The sequence below is a fragment of the Aspergillus saccharolyticus genome, assembly GCF_003184585.1.
Source record: "Aspergillus saccharolyticus JOP 1030-1 unplaced genomic scaffold BP01scaffold_70, whole genome shotgun sequence".
Classification (NCBI taxonomy): Eukaryota; Fungi; Ascomycota; class Eurotiomycetes; order Eurotiales; family Aspergillaceae; genus Aspergillus; species Aspergillus saccharolyticus.
This window is the reverse complement of record NW_020290680.1, coordinates 64,150-82,240: the sequence shown is the minus strand read 5'-3', so window position 1 is coordinate 82,240 and position 18,091 is coordinate 64,150. Positions and strand designations below refer to the sequence as shown.

General features: G+C 58.1%; 6 protein-coding genes across 6 annotated transcripts; 1 reads left to right on the top strand and 5 right to left on the bottom strand.

The window, feature by feature from the left end:
* Positions 1-1,543: 1,543 nt before the first annotated feature.
* On the bottom strand, positions 1,544-2,228 carry BP01DRAFT_410618 (ubiquitin-conjugating enzyme E2; the record flags this gene model as incomplete). Its single annotated transcript, XM_025578881.1, has 4 exons — positions 1,544-1,822; positions 1,873-1,896; positions 1,960-2,120; positions 2,194-2,228. 4 exons carry the CDS (start codon positions 2,226-2,228, stop codon positions 1,563-1,565), a joined length of 480 nt encoding a protein of 159 aa, XP_025426393.1. The 3' UTR covers positions 1,544-1,562.
* Positions 2,229-3,262: 1,034 nt separating this feature from the next.
* BP01DRAFT_410616 (SDR family NAD(P)-dependent oxidoreductase) lies at positions 3,263-4,212 on the bottom strand. Its single transcript, XM_025578880.1, has 2 exons — positions 4,095-4,212; positions 3,263-4,041 (listed from the first exon to the last, which is right to left on the bottom strand). The coding sequence occupies exons 1-2, from the start codon at positions 4,154-4,156 to the stop codon at positions 3,345-3,347; spliced, it is 759 nt and encodes a 252-aa protein (XP_025426392.1). The 5' UTR covers positions 4,157-4,212; the 3' UTR covers positions 3,263-3,344.
* An 820-nt stretch (positions 4,213-5,032) lies between these two features.
* BP01DRAFT_410613 (SDR family NAD(P)-dependent oxidoreductase) lies at positions 5,033-5,956 on the top strand (the record flags this gene model as incomplete). Its single annotated transcript, XM_025578879.1, has 2 exons — positions 5,033-5,744; positions 5,814-5,956. The coding sequence occupies 2 exons, from the start codon at positions 5,033-5,035 to the stop codon at positions 5,954-5,956; spliced, it is 855 nt and encodes a 284-aa protein (XP_025426391.1).
* Positions 5,957-6,300: 344 nt separating this feature from the next.
* Positions 6,301-7,569, bottom strand: BP01DRAFT_262815 (uncharacterized protein; the record flags this gene model as incomplete). Its single annotated transcript, XM_025571318.1, has 1 exon — positions 6,301-7,569. A coding segment is annotated over one exon (1,269 nt), but the record flags the coding sequence as incomplete, so codon positions are not given.
* A 631-nt stretch (positions 7,570-8,200) lies between these two features.
* Positions 8,201-15,675, bottom strand: BP01DRAFT_377888 (pyridoxal phosphate-dependent aminotransferase; the record flags this gene model as incomplete). The annotated part of the gene is made up of 8 exons (XM_025577022.1): positions 8,201-8,647; positions 8,713-9,125; positions 9,177-9,363; positions 9,432-9,616; positions 14,545-14,828; positions 14,884-14,931; positions 15,185-15,462; positions 15,520-15,675. 8 exons carry the CDS (start codon positions 15,673-15,675, stop codon positions 8,201-8,203), a joined length of 1,998 nt encoding a protein of 665 aa, XP_025426389.1.
* Positions 15,676-16,652: 977 nt separating this feature from the next.
* BP01DRAFT_361311 (alpha/beta fold hydrolase) lies at positions 16,653-17,902 on the bottom strand. The gene has a single exon (XM_025576119.1). The coding sequence runs from the start codon at positions 17,655-17,657 to the stop codon at positions 16,707-16,709; it is 951 nt and encodes a 316-aa protein (XP_025426388.1). The 5' UTR covers positions 17,658-17,902; the 3' UTR covers positions 16,653-16,706.
* Between the last annotated feature and the right edge of the window lie 189 nt (positions 17,903-18,091).

Below are 18,091 nucleotides of genomic sequence, written 5' to 3'. Positions count from 1 at the left end.
TTGTAGTTGTAGTTGTTCTGTCCTCAGTGCTGTTCCTCTTTCCCCCAACGCCCCAGCCTGACTTCACTTCCGTGACAACCATCCATTCTCCTCGACGCAATCAGCGCAACAAAACAGGCCGTGTTGAGTTGTTATTCATTTTAAGTCGTTCCTTCTTTTCTATACACTATCCCCTTTCCTCCTGAACATCGTCCACTACTTCAACCCAACTGTCCAACCAGTCTGCAAAAATTGCATTCAACGTTGAATCTTTCATGTCAACAAGTGGTAAGCCTCAGACCCATGTTTTCGAACAAGAAGCTGGCATTTGAATTTCGGCAATCATGTGTCTAGGTTAGCCATATTATATACGTGACCGATGACTAGTTTCTGCTTGGGAAGCTGCCGCGAACTAAATCTCTCATTTGCGCTTAGCCCGACATTGCATTGTGTGAGATGAGTCTCTGCTCGAAGATCAACAGCCTGAAGACAAACTGAGTTGAGTTCCTCCTGAGCTTCCCTTCAGGCGAGCGAATACAAATAGAGGAAGCGGCAGTAGTTCAATCGCGCGGGGGCTAGAAATACTATGTACGGAAGGACATAGTATAAGTCCTCGAGCAGATTCCAAATCCTCCACTTTATCAAAGGCTTCCATGTAACCGCTCACTCGCGACTGCCACCAGAAGAAATGGCTGCATCAGAGTGAGCTATCAAGCGATGGGACCATATACTCAATCCGAGACTGCTCAGGTGTTAGCCAAGAGGCATTTTGCAGGGCAGGTTCCCGTGACCCTCCTATTCCCATTGGAAATCTCCATAAATTGACCCCCAAAAACCTTCAAAAACGCCCACCAGCCCCTCCCTGCAGCAGCAGCAGCAGCAGCAGCAGCAGCGAGCAGTGTGTAGAGAATATCTGGAGGGGGGATAGACATAGCGGGCATGGAAGGTGCCGAAGTTTTGAAGATGTGTGAAAGGACGACTAAATGGCACAATCGCATGAGATGATGCGGACCCGGAAGAACTCCCAGCAGAAGCTCTGGGCGTAGGATCACCTAGCATCTTCTGCCAGGACAAGTCAGCTTCCTATTCAGGAGACAAGAAAGGGAGAGCATACCGATGCTTCCACTACCAGGAGGCAACAGTTGCAAAACACAGCGTGGTTGGCTTGTTTGTTTAGTATGACGTACGAGTATTTCCAAAGTAAGATTCTGGAAATTCTCTGCAGAGCGCACTACACAAAGAGTAAGGAACATGAGGCATTTTGATATAGAATCTGAGCTGTTGAGTGGGGTGTCAGGAGGGATAATCGGGGAATAAGAGGAAAGTCGCCGAAGATGAGATCGGTTCATATCAGCAGGAAGGAACCCAAACAGGTACTTACTACTTTATCTTCTAGCTTGGCTAATAGAGTACGTTGATCGTGATGGGGAATGCATTGTCGCTTGATCATCCACAGCGTCCCATCAACAAAACACCAAGTCATATTTCTCTATCGGGTGCAAGGCAAAAGATATTCAACACAGCAGGCACCGCGCACCTCTCCGACATATCATCGTGATGATCGTCCACCTTGTCCTCCCACATCAGACCTGATGAAGCAAGTTTTCCTGAACCACCTGCTGAATCTTCCTTCGATACCCATCCGGATCCTTCTTGCACAGCTGATATGACGGGGTTTGCGCAGGCGACATCAGGTTCGGATTATCCAGCAGCTCCTGCACCCCCAGCAAGATCTCTTTGATCGAGAACACCGCGGACCAGGATTCCTGCGGGTTGAGGATCGAGAGGCATATGACTCCATTGGGGTAGACGTTCGGATGGAACAGAGGGGGGTCGAATTGGCCTAGCCGATGATGAGTGAGACTTTTGTGGGGGATGGGCTCGTCGACGTACACTTTGGAGGCTTGTTTGGATACTCTGCGAGGTGTGGCTGTGAGCGTTACTGCTGCCAGCAAGTGTTTTCGGAAGCGACTGACTCACCTTCAGGAAAGAACATCTTCATTTTGAAAAGCCCGCCCTCCCACATGGTTCCGACCTTGCCGGGGATTCCGCACTCCCATATTTTAATGTCGCGGACGCCCTGGCGGGTGCGGCTGGGTCTGGCGTAGAACCCGAACAGGGGTTTCTTGCGCCATTTGCGCCTGGAGGATGAGGGGTGGCATGAGCCTGCGAGTTCGTAAATCCGTGATGCAGGGGGAGGAGGGTGCGGCTTACAGCTCCTTCACCAGCCGGTCTTGCCTAAGCGACATGGTAGGGCGAGTCTGAGTGGTCGATGACAGGGCTAGAGTAGGTAAAGGGATGGTTCAGAAGCTAGAAGCAACGCTGAGACGACACCAGCCTGGTGCGATTGCACGACAGGCAAGAGAGAGTATTGTTGACGATGCAGAGGGCTGTGGTGTTCCGTTGGGCGAGGTAAGGTTGGAAGGAGAGATTGATGAAAGGGAAGGAAGGGTGACCCTCGCTCGAGCTTGTCTTTGTGCGTGATATCGGTAGAAGTCTGGAAGACAAGGAGGACAGTATTCTTATAGCAGAGAGGATGGTGGATGGACTCGATGATATAGTCATCATGAGCTGAGCTTCTTCATTCACTCAGGTACCTTGTGATGACAACAACGGCTGGCAACTGACAGATGGCTAAAGGCAATTGAAAAGGTTTAGATGGTTGCACCTAGTTCATCAATATAGACTATCTCGGACCAAAACTGACAGATTCACCGTCGAGTATTATCTCGCATGATGGGAAGCGACCAAAAATAGAATACATAGGTGGATTAAACACGAAAAGAAGCGTCAGAAATTCAAATGTGAGTGGCAAGTACAATCATGTCATGCGATTTAAATTCTTGAACGATATAGAGGTTTCGGGACCTCCAGCTGTTGTATGTCAACCACACTCAATCGGCTTTAATACATATCGACACGGTGGTATCAGATTCTGAATCTACACTGAGCTCAAACGGAAACTCGTTCACCGTACGCTACACATCGACTACAATCAGCGACATCGTATTGCGGGGAGGCAATGTGTTTGCGCTTTTTACCTTGATCTTAGTATCCATCCTAATGCTCGAGCGCAAGAACCACAGGTAAAGTCAGACTATCGAGATTGCTTACGCTCAAAACCATGCGAAATGCCCGTTGATTAAGGGAGCCTTGTCGGTCGACCTGCCGACTAAGGATTGATCTCTTCAAACTTGATTGAAAGTGATTCTTCGAGCCCCTTGCTGAGCGCAAGATGCGATTCTTGACCCATCAATTGCATGTTGCCTGAAATGAATATCCGCTCATGCCTCGAGATATGCACTCCCCAACGCTCCATGCATCCTCATATATGTACAATCCCCCCAAACAGCCTCCAAATCCATCTAACTCACACCTCCTGTAACCTCCACGACACTTCCCGACATATACGCCGCCCCCTCACTAAACAAAAACGCCACCACCTCTGCCACCTCTCTTGGCTGCCCCAAGCGTCCCAGCGGAATCTCCTTCACAATCCTCTCATTCGCATCGCCCCCGGCAACATTCCCCACCATAGTTGGCGTATCCGTATGGCCCGGCGCGACCGCATTAACCCGAATCCCCTGGGGCCCCAACTCCACCGCCAGCGCCTTCGTCAACCCAATCACCGCGAACTTGGTCGCGCAGTAGACCGAATGGCCCGCAACGCCCTTCAGCCCGCACACACTGGAGACATTGACCATGACCGACCCGCGGCGCATGAGGGGCACACAAGCGCGACACATGTTGAAGGTGCCGCGGAGGTTGACGTCCACCAACTGGCTGAAGTACTCCTCGGTGGTATCGGTAATGGCGATAGTGGTGGGGTTGATGCCCGCACAGTTGAAGAGGAAGTTCAGGTGCTCGAGCGAGGAGCGCACGATTTGCGTGAGGCGCGTGCAGTCTGTGCTGGAGGCGACGTCACAGACCTGGAAAATGTGTTTGGCATTGTTGCGGGGGCGGTGGGAGAGCGCGGATTGTAATTCCTGGAGGGACTGTTCGTTGATATCGCATAGGATCAGTGTAGCTCCGAGACTGTCGAGTTTGTGGGCGGTTGCTTTGCTGGGGAGGTGTCAGTTTGACGCTGTGATGTTGGGGGGAAGGATGTGGCTTACCCGATTCCACTGGCGGCACCGGTGATCAGGGCGGTTTTACCCTCCAGGGACGTTGTGGACATGATCAACACTCCTAGGATAAGGACTAAGTCAGGTACAGTGGGGGGGAGGGTCAATCATAGAAGATGAGGGATCGTGACTTGCAGATTTGATGGAATCAGAAAGTGAGGTGGAGGATGTCGGATTACCCTATCTTGACGTCATGGTTTATTCTATTGAGTTCATCAATCAATGATATACTCTGTATACTCTCCATAATCCCATCGGCTTACCATCGCGGTGCCACCCAAACCGTGCGATATGCCGCGTAATCAACTGAAGAATGACAGCAATTTGTGATGGCAAGGAAGGTAGAGAGGACGCCGTAAATAAAGGCTGCCTGGTTTTCTCGAGATGAGCGGTGGATTCTCCGGTGCAGACGTCTTTGCCATTGGGAAGGTCGTCGGTGGAAAAATTTATGATGATGAGACAATATCTTATATGTTTCCATTGACAAGAGCAAACCGTGCCATTTGTATGAAAGCTCTCTCGTATGTCCTCGCTTGACCGGACAAATCAGGGCTACCAGCCCCGGAGGTATTACATTAGGTGCAGCAATCTACTCTCTGACCCTTTGCCTCCGCGCGTAGCGGCAATCATCGCATGTGTCGTGCATAATGACTACCGTATCGTGTTGCTGTGGGCTCAAAGGCCGACGGCGAGTCTCACCTTCGGCGATTACAAATCCTGTGCAAGACGCCGTCGGGGAGATGAGACCAGGCAGTCCTCCAACATTGCAGCCACTGCATAGTCATTCTCTCCAGCCTGTGACCTGAGATACAGAAGATATAAAGGACTCGATGACCGACCTTGTCATCTGTCCATCAACAACCCTCACAGCGGGCAACAGCAGCAACAAATTATCTCGACCACAGAACGCGGTCATTTCCAACTACAACATGCCTCCTTCCAACGACTATCCCCAACCCATCCTCTTCACCAAGAAATGGCACACCAAGCCCTATCCCTTCATCTCGCCCGCGCGCCCCGAACTCTCCGCCGCCGGCAAGAATGTCATCGTGACCGGGGGCGGCAGCGGCATCGGCAACGCCATCGCCGTCGCCTTCGCCCAAGCGAACGCCAAATCCGTCTCGATCCTCGGTCGTCGTCTGCAGACTCTCCAAGCGGGGGCAGAGACAATCACCGCCGCAGCCACAGCAGCCGGCACCTCCACCCAGGTCCTCTCCGCGACAGCCGATCTCCGCCACCGCGACGCAGTCGACCAGGCCCTCGCTTCCATTGTGTCGCAAGTCGGGCAGATCGACATCTTCGTCTCGAACGCGGGGACCCTGCCCCCTCCGGGCCTGATCCGGGAGTCCGACGGCGCAGCGGTGTTGACAGGGGTAGCGGAAAATCTCCAGAGCGCGTGGAACGCGGTGCAGGGGTTCTTGGCCGTCGCGGCCCCTGACCCGATCTTGCTCAACACCTCTTCGTGTCTCGCCAACAGCGCGCCGATGTCCGGATTCAGCGGGTACGCCGTGGCGAAGGCGGCCGTGTTGAAGATGATGGAGTACGTCGCGGCCGAACACCCCGAGGTGCGCGTGGTAAGCGTCCAACCGGGCTGGGTGGCTACGGAGATCAACGGGTATCAGGCGGAGGCGCCAGATCAAGGTACGCACAACCCGAGACTGTCGGGGCTGAGGGTGACTCGGTGATTGCTGACGGTGCTTATCTTCACAGCCGACTTGCCGGGCCAGTTTTATGTCTGGCTGGCTTCTGCGGAGGCAGCATTTCTCCGGGGAAAGTTTGTCTGGGCGAATTGGGATGCGGAGGAACTCGTACAGCGAGCCGAGGAGATCCGGGACTCAAAGCTCTTGAACTGAATCTTCGAGGTGGTGCCCAGGTAGAGGATGGATAGAAGGGAGCGGTCGATTTGATACAAGGGGGATTCAAGTGTCTTCCAGTGGTCTGACTATTGGTTTCTTCCTCGAAAAGGCACCTAGTTGACTCTCAGGCGTGTAAGATGCATTGAGAGGTGGTGATCAAACCGGAGTGGTCCGGTAGTTGCATCGGTCAATGGGAGGAGGTAATGCAAAGGCTGTTGACAGATATGGATATAACAAGGATGAGGGGATGGTGTAGTCAAATCAATCACCTTGTTCACAATGAAATCTGCAAGATGGAATTGAAGTGAATGAGCTTGTTCGCTACTATAGAAGCCCCCTCGCTAAGAATCAAAAACCGGCCCCAAGGCATACACCCCCCTCGCCCGCAACGCCTTCACCATCCGCTCCGTCTCCCTCTGATTGCTGACCACACACACCATCTCCGCCTGCATCCAGCCATACAGCTTCTCCACCACCGGCACCAGATCCACCCGCCTCCCCGCCACATCCGTATCAACCACCAGCGGGTGCGGATCGAGTTGATGTACCAATTCCCAGATCTCCTTCCCGTAGGTCTTCTCCGGCGCCCGCGTCTGCCAGCAGAGTTTGATCGCGGGTCTTTGCCGCGCTTCCAGGAAGGCCAGACAGGGTCCGATGCCACTGCCCGTCGCGACGAGCACAATGCGGTGGAAGAGACGCATGGTGCGCGTGAAGCCGTAGGTTTGGACCCCGCGGGTGTAGAGGGTGGTGGGCGGGTGGACGAGGAGCTCGCTGGTCCAGTCTCCGGCGCGGGAGACGATGATGGAGCAAGAGGGTGGCGGTGAACCCGCCGACGGGTCTGGGAACTGGGATGCATCAGAAAACGTCGCAAAGCTATGCCAATCCCGCAACGGGTGCTGCGCCAGGGTGATGACTTTCCCCAAGTGCGTGCCGCCAGGGAGATGCAGCCGGAGCGCGTGAGAGGAGAGGAGCTCGCACTGGACGGGGATCTGGCGGAGTCGCGTCCAGGGGTGGATCAGGGCCCCGGCGGCCAGACAGACGCACCAGAATGCGGGGCGTTGGCAAAGATACTCGCCAATATGGTTTGGGGAGGAGGCTTGGGCGAAGACGAGCAGCAAGACCAGAAACAGTGCCACGACGGCCCAGGTGCCGTAGCGGTGGGTTAGTTCGAAGGTGTTGTGGTGGCGCACGCGGAAGGCTGGATAGGCGACGGCGATGATGGCGAGAAGAAGAACGACGATCAAATAGGCGAGGACCAGGGCAATGATTGATGGTGTTGCGTGCGTTGTGGCCGTGCAGAACTCGCGGGTCAACCCCCCCAGCATCCCCAGATACCAGAGCAAAGAGGCCATCCCACACCCGCTGTGCACTCCACCATATTGGTAGACATTGGCCGCCATGCGCCGCAGTCTCAACGGCAGCGATCGCGGGATCGAGCACAGTGTGATAAAGAAGCCATTCACAATCAATGGCTGGCGGGCGAGTCCGCACGCCAGGAAATTCGCTGCTGCGGCATCGGCCCCGCGGACGACGCTGCGGTCCCGAACAACGATCCAGATGAAAATGGCAAGATTGGAGAGGAAGACCAACGAGAAGAGTTGTCGGTAGATGGTCCAGAAGATCGACTCGCGAGATGGTGGTTGCGGCAGTCTCTCCCCGGTCTGGTCCACCGACTGCGTGCTCAGTGCATGCGCGATATCACACGGGAGATCGGTGGTACCGATACTGGAGACAGTGAACTGTCCCCACGCTTTCTCAGAGTCGACCATTTGACCTGCCTCTGCCGGGACTCATGCTCCACGGGGATCCCCGGGCTGATGATAAACCTCCGGCCATCATCTCGCATGTCGCCCCAGGAAGCCATTCGGTGGGCAGCGGCGCAGACCCTGCAGACAACGGGCCATATCACGGCCCCCCATCGTATGGGGAACACGAAGTATGGTGAAGGGAGGCACGCACATGGGTATAGTAGCTGTTGTATTGCCGAGATGCTGGCATAAGCGAGTTTGGCCCCCTGCAGACTAAAATCTGACGGTGGAGCCTTGCGGGCCCGACAGACACAGACCAAATACTGTATACCCTATCTTTCTAGCGGGTATTTTTCAATCCATTAACAAAACATGATACGTACTTGACGAGTCCCCCGGTAATCTCGTGCGATCATGGCAAACGTCCCTGCATTCTTGCTGGTGCAGCTTACTCTTCACCCCGTGCTTCCCCACTTCTGCAGCCCCCACAATCTCATGCCATGAGTGTCCGATACACCCTTTCAATCCTCCTAATCCCCTCAGCCAATGCCTCCGCCTCCATGGCAAACGTCACCCGCATCCAGCCCGCCTGCCCGTCGGACAGATGATACGCCCTGCCGGGCACGACCACGACCCCCGCCTGCCGGTACGCGTGAAGGGCCAGCATCTCCTCATCCCAGCTCGTGGCCTGCGGGGCCAGCCGCGCCAGCACGAAGACGGTGGCGTGGCATGGGAAGTACTCGATGCCAGCCGCCCGGAACGCGGTCGTCAGCGTGGTGTAGGCATCCGCCAGCCGTGTGGCACTCCGCGCCAGGAGGTCGGGCAGTTGCGACGAGGCCAGAACCTCCTTGGCAAACACCGTCGAGAGCCCCGAGACGTGAACGGAGGCGACGAGGCCCACCACGTTGCGCAGGGGACGGTTGCGCGTCACCACGCAGCCCTAACGGCCGGTCAGCTCGGGACAGAAGTCGGTTTGCGCCGCCACCACCACCAAATGCAACTTACCAGTCGGACCCCGCTGGCGGCCAGATCCTTGCTCATGCTCCAGACCACGTGCACGCGCGCCGGATCGCATCCGACGGTGTTGGGATCAATGCTGAGACAGGAGGTGAACGGCGGTGGGGCCTGGAAGTCCGGGCTGGGGAAGTGGCTGAGACCGAACACCTCGTCGGAGATGAGATGAAGATTGCGGGCTTGACAGAACGACATGCACTGCTCCAGGATCGATTGGGAGTACGGCCGTCCCAGAGGATTGTGCGGGTTCGCCAGCACCAGCGCCTTGATGGGGCCGGGGGCGTGGCGGTAGGAGTCGTCCAGCGCCGCCAGGAATCCCGGACCGAAGGATTCTTCGAAGGAAGGCAGCACGACCCCAACGGGGCGAACCTCGGAATGGAGAGTGAACAGGGCATCGTAGCCATCTAGGAACAGATTAGTTGTCATCCGACCGGGTCGAGGAGGACCGGACCCACTCCAGTAGGGGCAGGGGACGAGCACCCCGTCGCCCGGGTTGCAGATATTGTACAGCAGCGCGTCCAGCCCGGCGGCCGCACCGGCTGTGACGGCGATATGGTCGGGGTGCACGGAGGCGTAGGGGCGAAAGTGGTTCTGAAAGACACCGGCGAGAAGCTCCAGCAAGCCTGCGTCCCCGAAAAACCCCTTAGGCCAATCCAGATGCTGCCACGGTTAGCCCAAGCCACCACCGACGGGAGAGGGGGGTGTCCTACTTGGGATCGCAGGCTCGTCTCGATGGCAGACCGGGCCAGTTGCAGAACTTCCGCCCTGATGACCCGGTTCTCAGCCATTGACAAATCAATCTCATCGCGACGCTCGATGGGATTGAGCAACTGTGGCGGGATCCGGGCGAGGACTTGGGTGAGATTCAGCCCACCCCGAGTGGACAGCAAGACGTCTGACGGTGTTCCGGTCATGATTGATGGATGAAGAGTGGCCAGGAATGTTTTGGCTAGGACTGGCCAAGGAATAATGCCACACGGCAGAGGCAAGTTATATGCGTGGACGGGCGATGGTGGCAGCCCGTTCCCTGCTCTCGCCCCCAATAATAGCCTTAGTCGCCCTCCGTTTCGGCTGCTGCGTCTCGTATTGATCATACTTAATTGAAACCATGGCAGATAACATGCAGTCATCCTCCGCAGGGACGCACAGAGCAGCCGATGTATGAGCCACGTGGGGGTGATGCTGTCAGCCAGACTGAATCCAGTGGCATCTCCGGGATGCGAACCCCTGGTGAATGCAGCCACGATATAAACCATGAACTGCTGCACTCGCCATCTTCCTATCCCACGACAACATCTCGGACCAATCTATTCTCCCTGGTCATCATGGCTTCCACCACCTCCACCACCACGCTTCAATCTGCACCAGCGGAAGAAAAGACCCGTCTGAATGTCTCCACCAACCCCCAAATCAAACCCGGCAGCCTCCTGGCCTCCCTCCCACCGGCTCTACTCCCCTATGCCGAGCTGATGCGCCTGCATTCCCCCGCCGGCGTCTACGCCTCGCTGGTGCCAACCCTAATCGGTGTCTTCCTGGCCGCCGCCTCACCCACGCTCACCCCAACTCCCCCCTCCGCCACCACCCTCCTCACCACCACCCTCGTCCACACCCTGGGCAACACCCTCCTCCGCGGCTCCGCCTGCGCCTACAACGACGCCCTCGACGCCCCCTACGACCGACTCGTCGCCCGGTGCCGCTCCCGTCCGGTGGCCCGCGGCGCCGTCACTCCGCAGCAGGCACATCTCTTCGCCCTCCTCCTGGCCCTAGGATGGCTCGCAACATTGACCTCTCTCCCTTCGCCATCCACCACCCTCCTCCCCGCGGGGCTTCTCTCCGGGACGATGGCCCTCTACCCCTTCGGCAAACGCATCACGCACTTCCCGCAACTCATCCTGGGGATCTCCCTCGCCACGGCGCAGGCCATCGGGTATGGCTCGCTCGGTGTTCGCGTGTTCCCGCAAGCACACCCGACCCAGCTCGCGCTGGGGGCGCTGTATCTCTCGTATGTGGTGCACACGATGATCTACGATACGGTGTACGCGCAGCAGGATCTGGAGGATGATCAAAAGGCGGGGATACGGAGCATGGCGGTGCTGTGCCGGGGGTGGACGAAGGAGGTGTTGACGGGGTTGGCGGCAGTGGAGGTGGGGTTGTTGGCGGCGACGGGGTGGTGGTTGGGGCTTGGGAGGGTGTATTGGGTGGGTGCAGTCGGGGGGACGGCGGGGGTGCTGGGGGGGATGGTGAGGACGGTAAGGTTGGAGGATGCGAGAGAGTGTAAGAAGTGGTTTGCGAGGTTGTTGTGGTGGATGGGGGTTTGTGTGGTGGGGGGGTTGGGAGGGGAGTATGGGTTGAGGTAGAGGAGTGGACTCTGTAGACTGGGCATAGATCTGGTTGTTCCCGTGAATTATGGCTTTATCCTGCGATTCATTGCATCTGTTCATTCGGACATTCCTTTAATCAGTTATCATGCCATCGTGGCGTCCAGGCCTTCCTGCTTTCCCACTTAGCGGACCGTCTCATCTGATATTCCGTCCTAAGTATGATCCAACTCCAGCATGGACAACGAGTACCAATCGGTCAAGTCAAAAGTAGTATTCTAACAGATATCTAAGATACAGGATTGGAGCTCACCCCACAAGATCCAAAAGTCTCCCCACCGAGGGATTGTCATACACCACCTTGGGCTCCAGCAACTCCCTCCCCGGCCGCCACTTGATGATATACGCATTCAACGCGTTGGTCAACTCGATGACCTGCAGCGAGTCCAACCCACACTGAAACAGGTCCGAATCGTCCTGCACATGCTGCACCTCCAGGTTCTCCCCCAACTGATCGTAGATGAGCTTCTTCAGGTCGGGGGCAGCAGCCGGTGCCGACTCCACCTCTGCATTTTGCGCCGGGGTGGACTCGACACCCTCCACCACCGACCCCGTCTCCAGCTGCTGCTGCTGCTGCTGCTGCTGCTGCCCCGACAGCCCGGCCAGCAACCTGCCCAGGATGGCCTGAACCGCCTTCTCGACCGCTGCGGGCAGCAGGCGGTCCAACGCCGCTTGGACTTTCAGATCCAGCTCATCATCCCCAGACCCCCTCCCCTCCGGTTCCCTCTTCTCTCTCACATGCGGCCGCATCCGCGCATACAACTCCTTAAATTCCGGTTCATACAACTTCAGCACCTGGTGCCGCTGCACCGTCCCCTTGGCGGCGACAGGCATCGGCTTCTCGGGCTTGGTCAACATGACAAAGCCGCGCATAATGCGGCCATGGGCAGGACAATCGCGATTGGCCTGGAGGACACTGGGCCAGATCTCCCGCAGCAACTGCTCGGCCGCCTCCGGGGTGGCGGGATGCACATAGGGCTCGACCAAGAGACTGGCCTGAAACTGGCCCTGGCCGCCGACCACCGCCGCTTTCACCTTGGGGTGGGTGGCGATCACCGTCTCCATGGTGATGGGATTCAGCTTCTCCGCCGTCGTGAACGCGATGATGTCGTCAGCCCGCGCCCGGAACACCCAGGACTCGGGCCGGGTGGGGTGTGGCTCGAACAGATCCCCCATGGCGAATTCCGTGCGGTCGGGAAAGGTGCGGAAGACGCCTTGGAAGAGTTCGAAGCGGGGGTCGCGCACAAACACCAAATCGAAGAGGCCGTCGCGGTCTGGCCGGAAGGTGTGGCCCAGGAAGGGGCTGAAGGTGAGGTACTGCCAGTCGTGCGGGTCCTCGTTGAGCTCGAGTGGGTGCAGGGCGGTTTCGCAGGACCCCATCAGGGTCAGCAGTTTGATGCGCTGGGTGAGCGCGTTGCCCACCTCGGCGGGGAGGGCGCCGCCGACGTAGGCGAGGAACTTCAGTTTCTGCACCAGGTGCACGCAGTAGGTGTTGTCGTTGTAGCAGTCGACGATGAGGGAGGGGGCCATCACCGCTCCATCCAGCTGGCCGTGGAGGAGGGCCAGGTTGACGGTCTCCGCGGTCATGGGGCCCGGGGGTGGGAGCACGCAGGTGACCCCGCCAAAGATGTTGAAGACGAGGGTGAAGGTCAGGCAGGCGGCGTGGAAGACGGGGAGGGCGAGGAAGAGGCGTTGACCCGCGAGGTAGTTGATCAGGGTGGGTTTGCCCCCCAGGGAGGGGATGAGCTGGTGCGCGTCGTTGCTGGCGAAGGTGCCGTACGTGACAAAGACCGGCTTCGGGATGCCCGTCGAGCCGGAGGTGTGCAGCACGCAGAAGGGCTTGGTTTTGCCCTCCTCCCAGGTCAGGGTGAAGGGCATGGGGGGCACCTGGTCGAGCTTCTGGAAGAAGAAGTCCACCTCCGGGGTGGCGATCTGGTCCATGCGCCGCGCCGCGAGGATTTGGTTGAGGATGGCGGGCGAGCGACTGGGGATGAGAACAGTGTCGCAGCTGCATTGGTCGAGGAGGGAGAGATGCGCTTCCAGGCTGTTGCGGTGGGAGCTGAAGAAAGCCTGTGGGAGTCAGTGCCTTCGGCTCACGAAGAGGGGGGTAGGGCACGCACCATGTGGCCGGCTTTGGCCGCCGCGAGGATGATTATCAGATACCGCACGTCCAGGGGGCCCATGTACAGCATCGTCTTGGGCATCGAGTCCTCGTCGAGCTGGTCGCGGATCCACCAGGCGCATTTGTTGACCGCCCGCGCAAAGGTGTGGTAGGTGATGTCCTGGAAGCCATCGACGAGGTCGTGGCTCTGGGGCACCGAGACGAAGACGCGCCGGGGATCGGATTCGGCCACTTCGTCCAGCACGGCCGGCATCAGCCGCCGGCCACAGTTGGGAGGGACTTCAAGCTGGGGGTTTTCGAACACCATTTCAATTCAGAAGAGAAGAATGTATGTTGTCTCTGAGTCTTGGACATTGCGTGGGTATAAGTAGTTCGACTCCGTCTTCTCCTGCTCTTTTACGATGCTAAGAAAGGGGCGGGCGAGGCCACACTACGACGAAGACGAGTGATTCCCAGTCTTGCCGCGTCAGGTATACGATGCACGGTATCGTCACGTCAACACTTTGTCTCCCACTCTCCGTAAGCGAAGTATCAGCCATCATGGTCCTCCCCATGTCACTTCGCCCTAAAGCCACCGGGTGGGGGCGGGAAGCTGCCAATTGATGGCGCATACAGTAATGATCCATGCCGCCTCCGAGGGAATCCCCACCCTTGGGGTAGTAAGCATAGTAGTTTGGGGGCGATAGAATCCAGTGCCACGAGGCAGGCGGCCAGGCCGGAGTCTGGGCTGGTGAAGCCACGTTTGTGGGGGCGGGAGGAAGAAAGCCCTAAAACGGTAATGCTCCTCCGGTTATCAGTGAGATTGGACTCCACCAGACTAGACAGACTAAACAAGAGACATGTACTGGAGACGGTGGGATTCCCCGCTGTGTGGTCAGAGGGTTGGGGGATTCAGACCAGTTCCCATGAACCTGCTGGCTGCAACCCGTATGCATCTTCCGTGCCCGCCAATGCCGACCATAGCTCAAGAGCCTGATAGTCGCAGCTTGCATCACGGCTCCCTCTGGGCTTAGTGTTCGCAGCCTCCGCAGGGCCATCTACTGCATCACAATCAATGCATCTCCGTCCCTGAATACTACAGCAAAGCACCAGTCAACGTAGCACTATCGATTCCAATCATGCCAATCACACTCATGACCTCTAGAGTACACGTCACACGCAGTAACTCTCAAACCCCAATCCCATCAACCATATCCACCCCCCAGCCCTAAACCATCTCCCGCGGCGACCGCTCCGGCAAGATCCGCTCCATACTCGTCGACGAGACCCCCCCCTTCCCCGTCCCAGCATCCGGATACTGCCGCCCCTGCGGAGGCGCAGTACTGCTCACCGACTTCCGCTGCGACGCCCCGGAACCCCCCAGCTCATACGTCTGCTGGGTCTTACTACTCGAGCCCACGCCCAGATACGAGATCGTCTGCGAGGTCCACCTCGCCAGCGGGGTCGTCAGCGGCCGGAGCGCAGGCACGCTGGCGATCATCATGGCGATGTTGCGCTCCATACCGGCCCACATCAGGCCCATGACCGTCGTGTAGGAGGCGTCGCTGGTGCCGTTCTTCAGCCCGAGGCCGGATTCGATGGTGCGGATGGTGGCGAACACCCCCGTTCTGGTGCTGTTAGCTCTGAGTTGCTGCCTCCCGGGTAACGGGCGGGGAAGCCTACATCACGCCGAGACCCATCAGGCCGCAGAGGAGGAGTTTGTTGGTGCGGCTGACTTGCAGGTCTTTGAAGAGGAAGACGGGGAGAAGGGAAAGGAAGTAGTCCGTCACCGCGGACCAGGCTGTATCATGATTGAATTGTTAGTTTGGCGGATTCGGTTGATATAGTTAGGGTAGGGGACAGTCGGGGAGGCCGCAACTCACCCCCCTGCAGCAACACCAAGGCAATCTCCGTCCGGAAGCTCCAGCATTTGCCCGGCAGGAACGGGTTCCAGGATTTCTGCGGCGGATCACACTGCGCGTACAAGGAAATGATCACCACGGTGTTCACGGCGAAGACCAGAAACGCGGTCAGATAGCAGGTGACGCGCAGCACGCTGTGACGCGTGCCCTTTAGTATCCGCAGGTAGGAGAGACAGATGGAGATCTTGGCGCAGCTCAGCGCGTTGATGCAGAAGACCTGCGACAGCAAGTCGTAATACATGGCCTGCACGGCGGCGGTCTTCTGGAGGTAGATGAGGTGGCGGCCGAGCCCGTGGTTGACGGCGAGGTAGTCGAAGACCGTGGCGATGAGCGCTTGTACCTGTTCTGGGTGTCAGTGGTCCCATTCTGCTGGATCTTGGGGGATATGGAGTCGAACCACCGCGAAGAGCATCAGGTAGTCATCCCAGCTCAGCTTCGCGTAGATGCTGCGCGCCACGCCCCGCAGGCTGACCACGATGCAGGCGCAGATGAAGGTCACCGTCGTGCCGACTTCGAGCCGGTAGCCAATGCTCACATCGGGGGTACGCTGCATCGCGGCTGCTGCTGCTGCTGTTGAGGCCATGGTCGCGGAGAGTCAAATCCTCGAGTCAGACAAGCGAGAGGATGGAAGCACACCACTATCAAGAGGACTGGATCCGAATCGCGGCTTTTACGTCCCTTGGACGCAGGAGACAAATCATCCGGGCCTCGTCTTTCAGACACTGCGCCATCTCATCCCGCCTCTGGCAGGGTGCTCTTGATAGCATCTCAACCCGGGACGCGGGGCCAGCCATCTCGTGTTCCGTGCAGCGACGCCACTTGGCTGGCGTGGGGGCGATTGAGCAGCGATGTGGTAGTCTTTATCACCTGTGGAGTCCAGGATTCTTCAACGTGGGAGCAACACGCACGGCTCCTGCAGGGCACGAGCCCTCCTTCATGGCCCCTGGCAGGCCGTGCACTTTTTGAAAATTACCTCAGCGGCTGTATGAATACCAGGGGGCCTCGATACGAGTCGCGCCGATACCGTACAGATGACTGTATTGACGTCTCCCCGCACGGTCGCTGATACACTCAGCTACTATCGGTCGTCCTTTGCGATACGACCCCACCCCCCCCATGAGCATAAATGGAGTCACAATCCGACACCTTGCTGACAGTCGCAGAATGTATGAGTCTCGCCCCATATGTCACGCCATCTGGCGGACAGATATGCAGAGGACTGAGAACGAGGGGGGGCGCATTCACCCGCCCGCGCTGTGCCAAGGAAAGATAAGCGGGCAAAACGCCACCGGCAGGCGAGGATAAGCACTACGCCGCACGTTAGGATGTTTGTGGCTAGTCTTATGTCATTTCAGCCTGCTGGCAGGGGGGCAGTACAGTGTGTTGCTCCTCCGTGCCGTGCGTGCAGTGGTTAGTTCTGTGTGATAGCTCACCATTGCATTGTGGGAACATAACCGACACCCCTCTACTACTCTCTCGAAGCGATGCACAACTGCACGATCACCTTACGACCAACATCAGGACCAATGGAAGCACTGAGAATAACATCAATTTTCATACTATCTCCTAACCACTGATTATACCCTACAACACCTTCTCCAGCAATGCATTCAGCTCCTGCGCCACAAACTCCGGATTATCCTTCTGCACGAAGTGACCCGCGTTGGGCGCAATCACCGGACCCATGCTATACTCCGGCGCAGTGATCTGCGCCAGCCCCTCATTGTAGCGCTGCCAGTAGGGGTTCACAAAGCGGTTGGTGACCGGCGCCGGCGGGCCCATCTTCGCCGACTCCGCCGCGAAAGCGTCAAAATCGTGGCCCACGACCGTCACATAGGGCCCATGTCCGTCCGGACCCTGCAACGGGGGCCCATCACTGTGCGGCAGCAACTGGCGCAGATTCCGTCGGCTGAGGCCCTCTTTACTCCCCACCTCGGGGTGAAAGACGCGACGGGCGCCGGCGCGGACCGCGCGGATTGCCTCGACGGGGATGGGGGCGATGGAAGCGGGGTCGAAGCCCGGGGCGTCCGGGTCGGGGAAGACGGAGACAAAGTCCGAGTTGGCCAGGACGCTGTCGAGAAGCAGGAGGGCGGCGACGGTGCCGGGGTATTCCTGCGCGTAGAGGCGGGCCAGCGCGCACCCGATCGAGTTGCCCACCAGCACCAGGCGCACCGTCGCCAGATCGGAGACGCCCAGCTGGTCGCGCGTGATCTGCACCAGCAATTGCCGCAGATCCTGCACCGCGGCGAGGCAGTCGTGGCCGTGGGTGGGATCCGCGGCGTCCGCATCCTGCGGATCGCGATCGGTGGTCTGCCCTTGGCCGTAGCGGTCGTACGTCAGGAAGGCGGGGAGGGGGTGGCCCTGGCGGAGGGTCTGGAGTTGGCGGATGACGGGCTGCCAGAAGGCTTGCGGGAGGCCCAGCCCGTTGAGGAAGACGACCAGGACTGGGGTGGTGGTGGCCTCGGGCGCCTGGAAGGTGTAGGCCAGCTGCGCCGAGGGTTTGGTGGTGAGGGCGAGAAATTGTACCTCCGCCATCGTGGGAGGAGCTTTGTCGGGGAAGGGATCTGGACGACTCGAAGGAGCACGGCCGCGAGAAGAACAGCAGGAAAATAGGCTCATTCAGAGGATCAGAGGTCGGGGGCAAGACGAGGCGAGACAGGCGCGGGTGGGATGATGGATTTGCGCGGGGTTTCCCTTCGAGCGAGGGGGTTTTATACCCTGGTCGTCTGGACGAGACTGGCGGGGGAGACGGTGGAACGAAGAGGAGGAGGGGGGATGTGCTGACGGGCTGCGCAGACCGACCACTGATGGAGGTTGCATTCAGTGTCGTCGTGTATGTTATGTGGAGGCCAGCTTTTACCCCAATACCACTAAATTCACTTACTGCTCCCTGCTTACTTGCTGACACGAATCACACTGGCAACTCTGCAGTGAATGACCCCGGTCGCCAGGTCGCCAGGTTGCTGTAG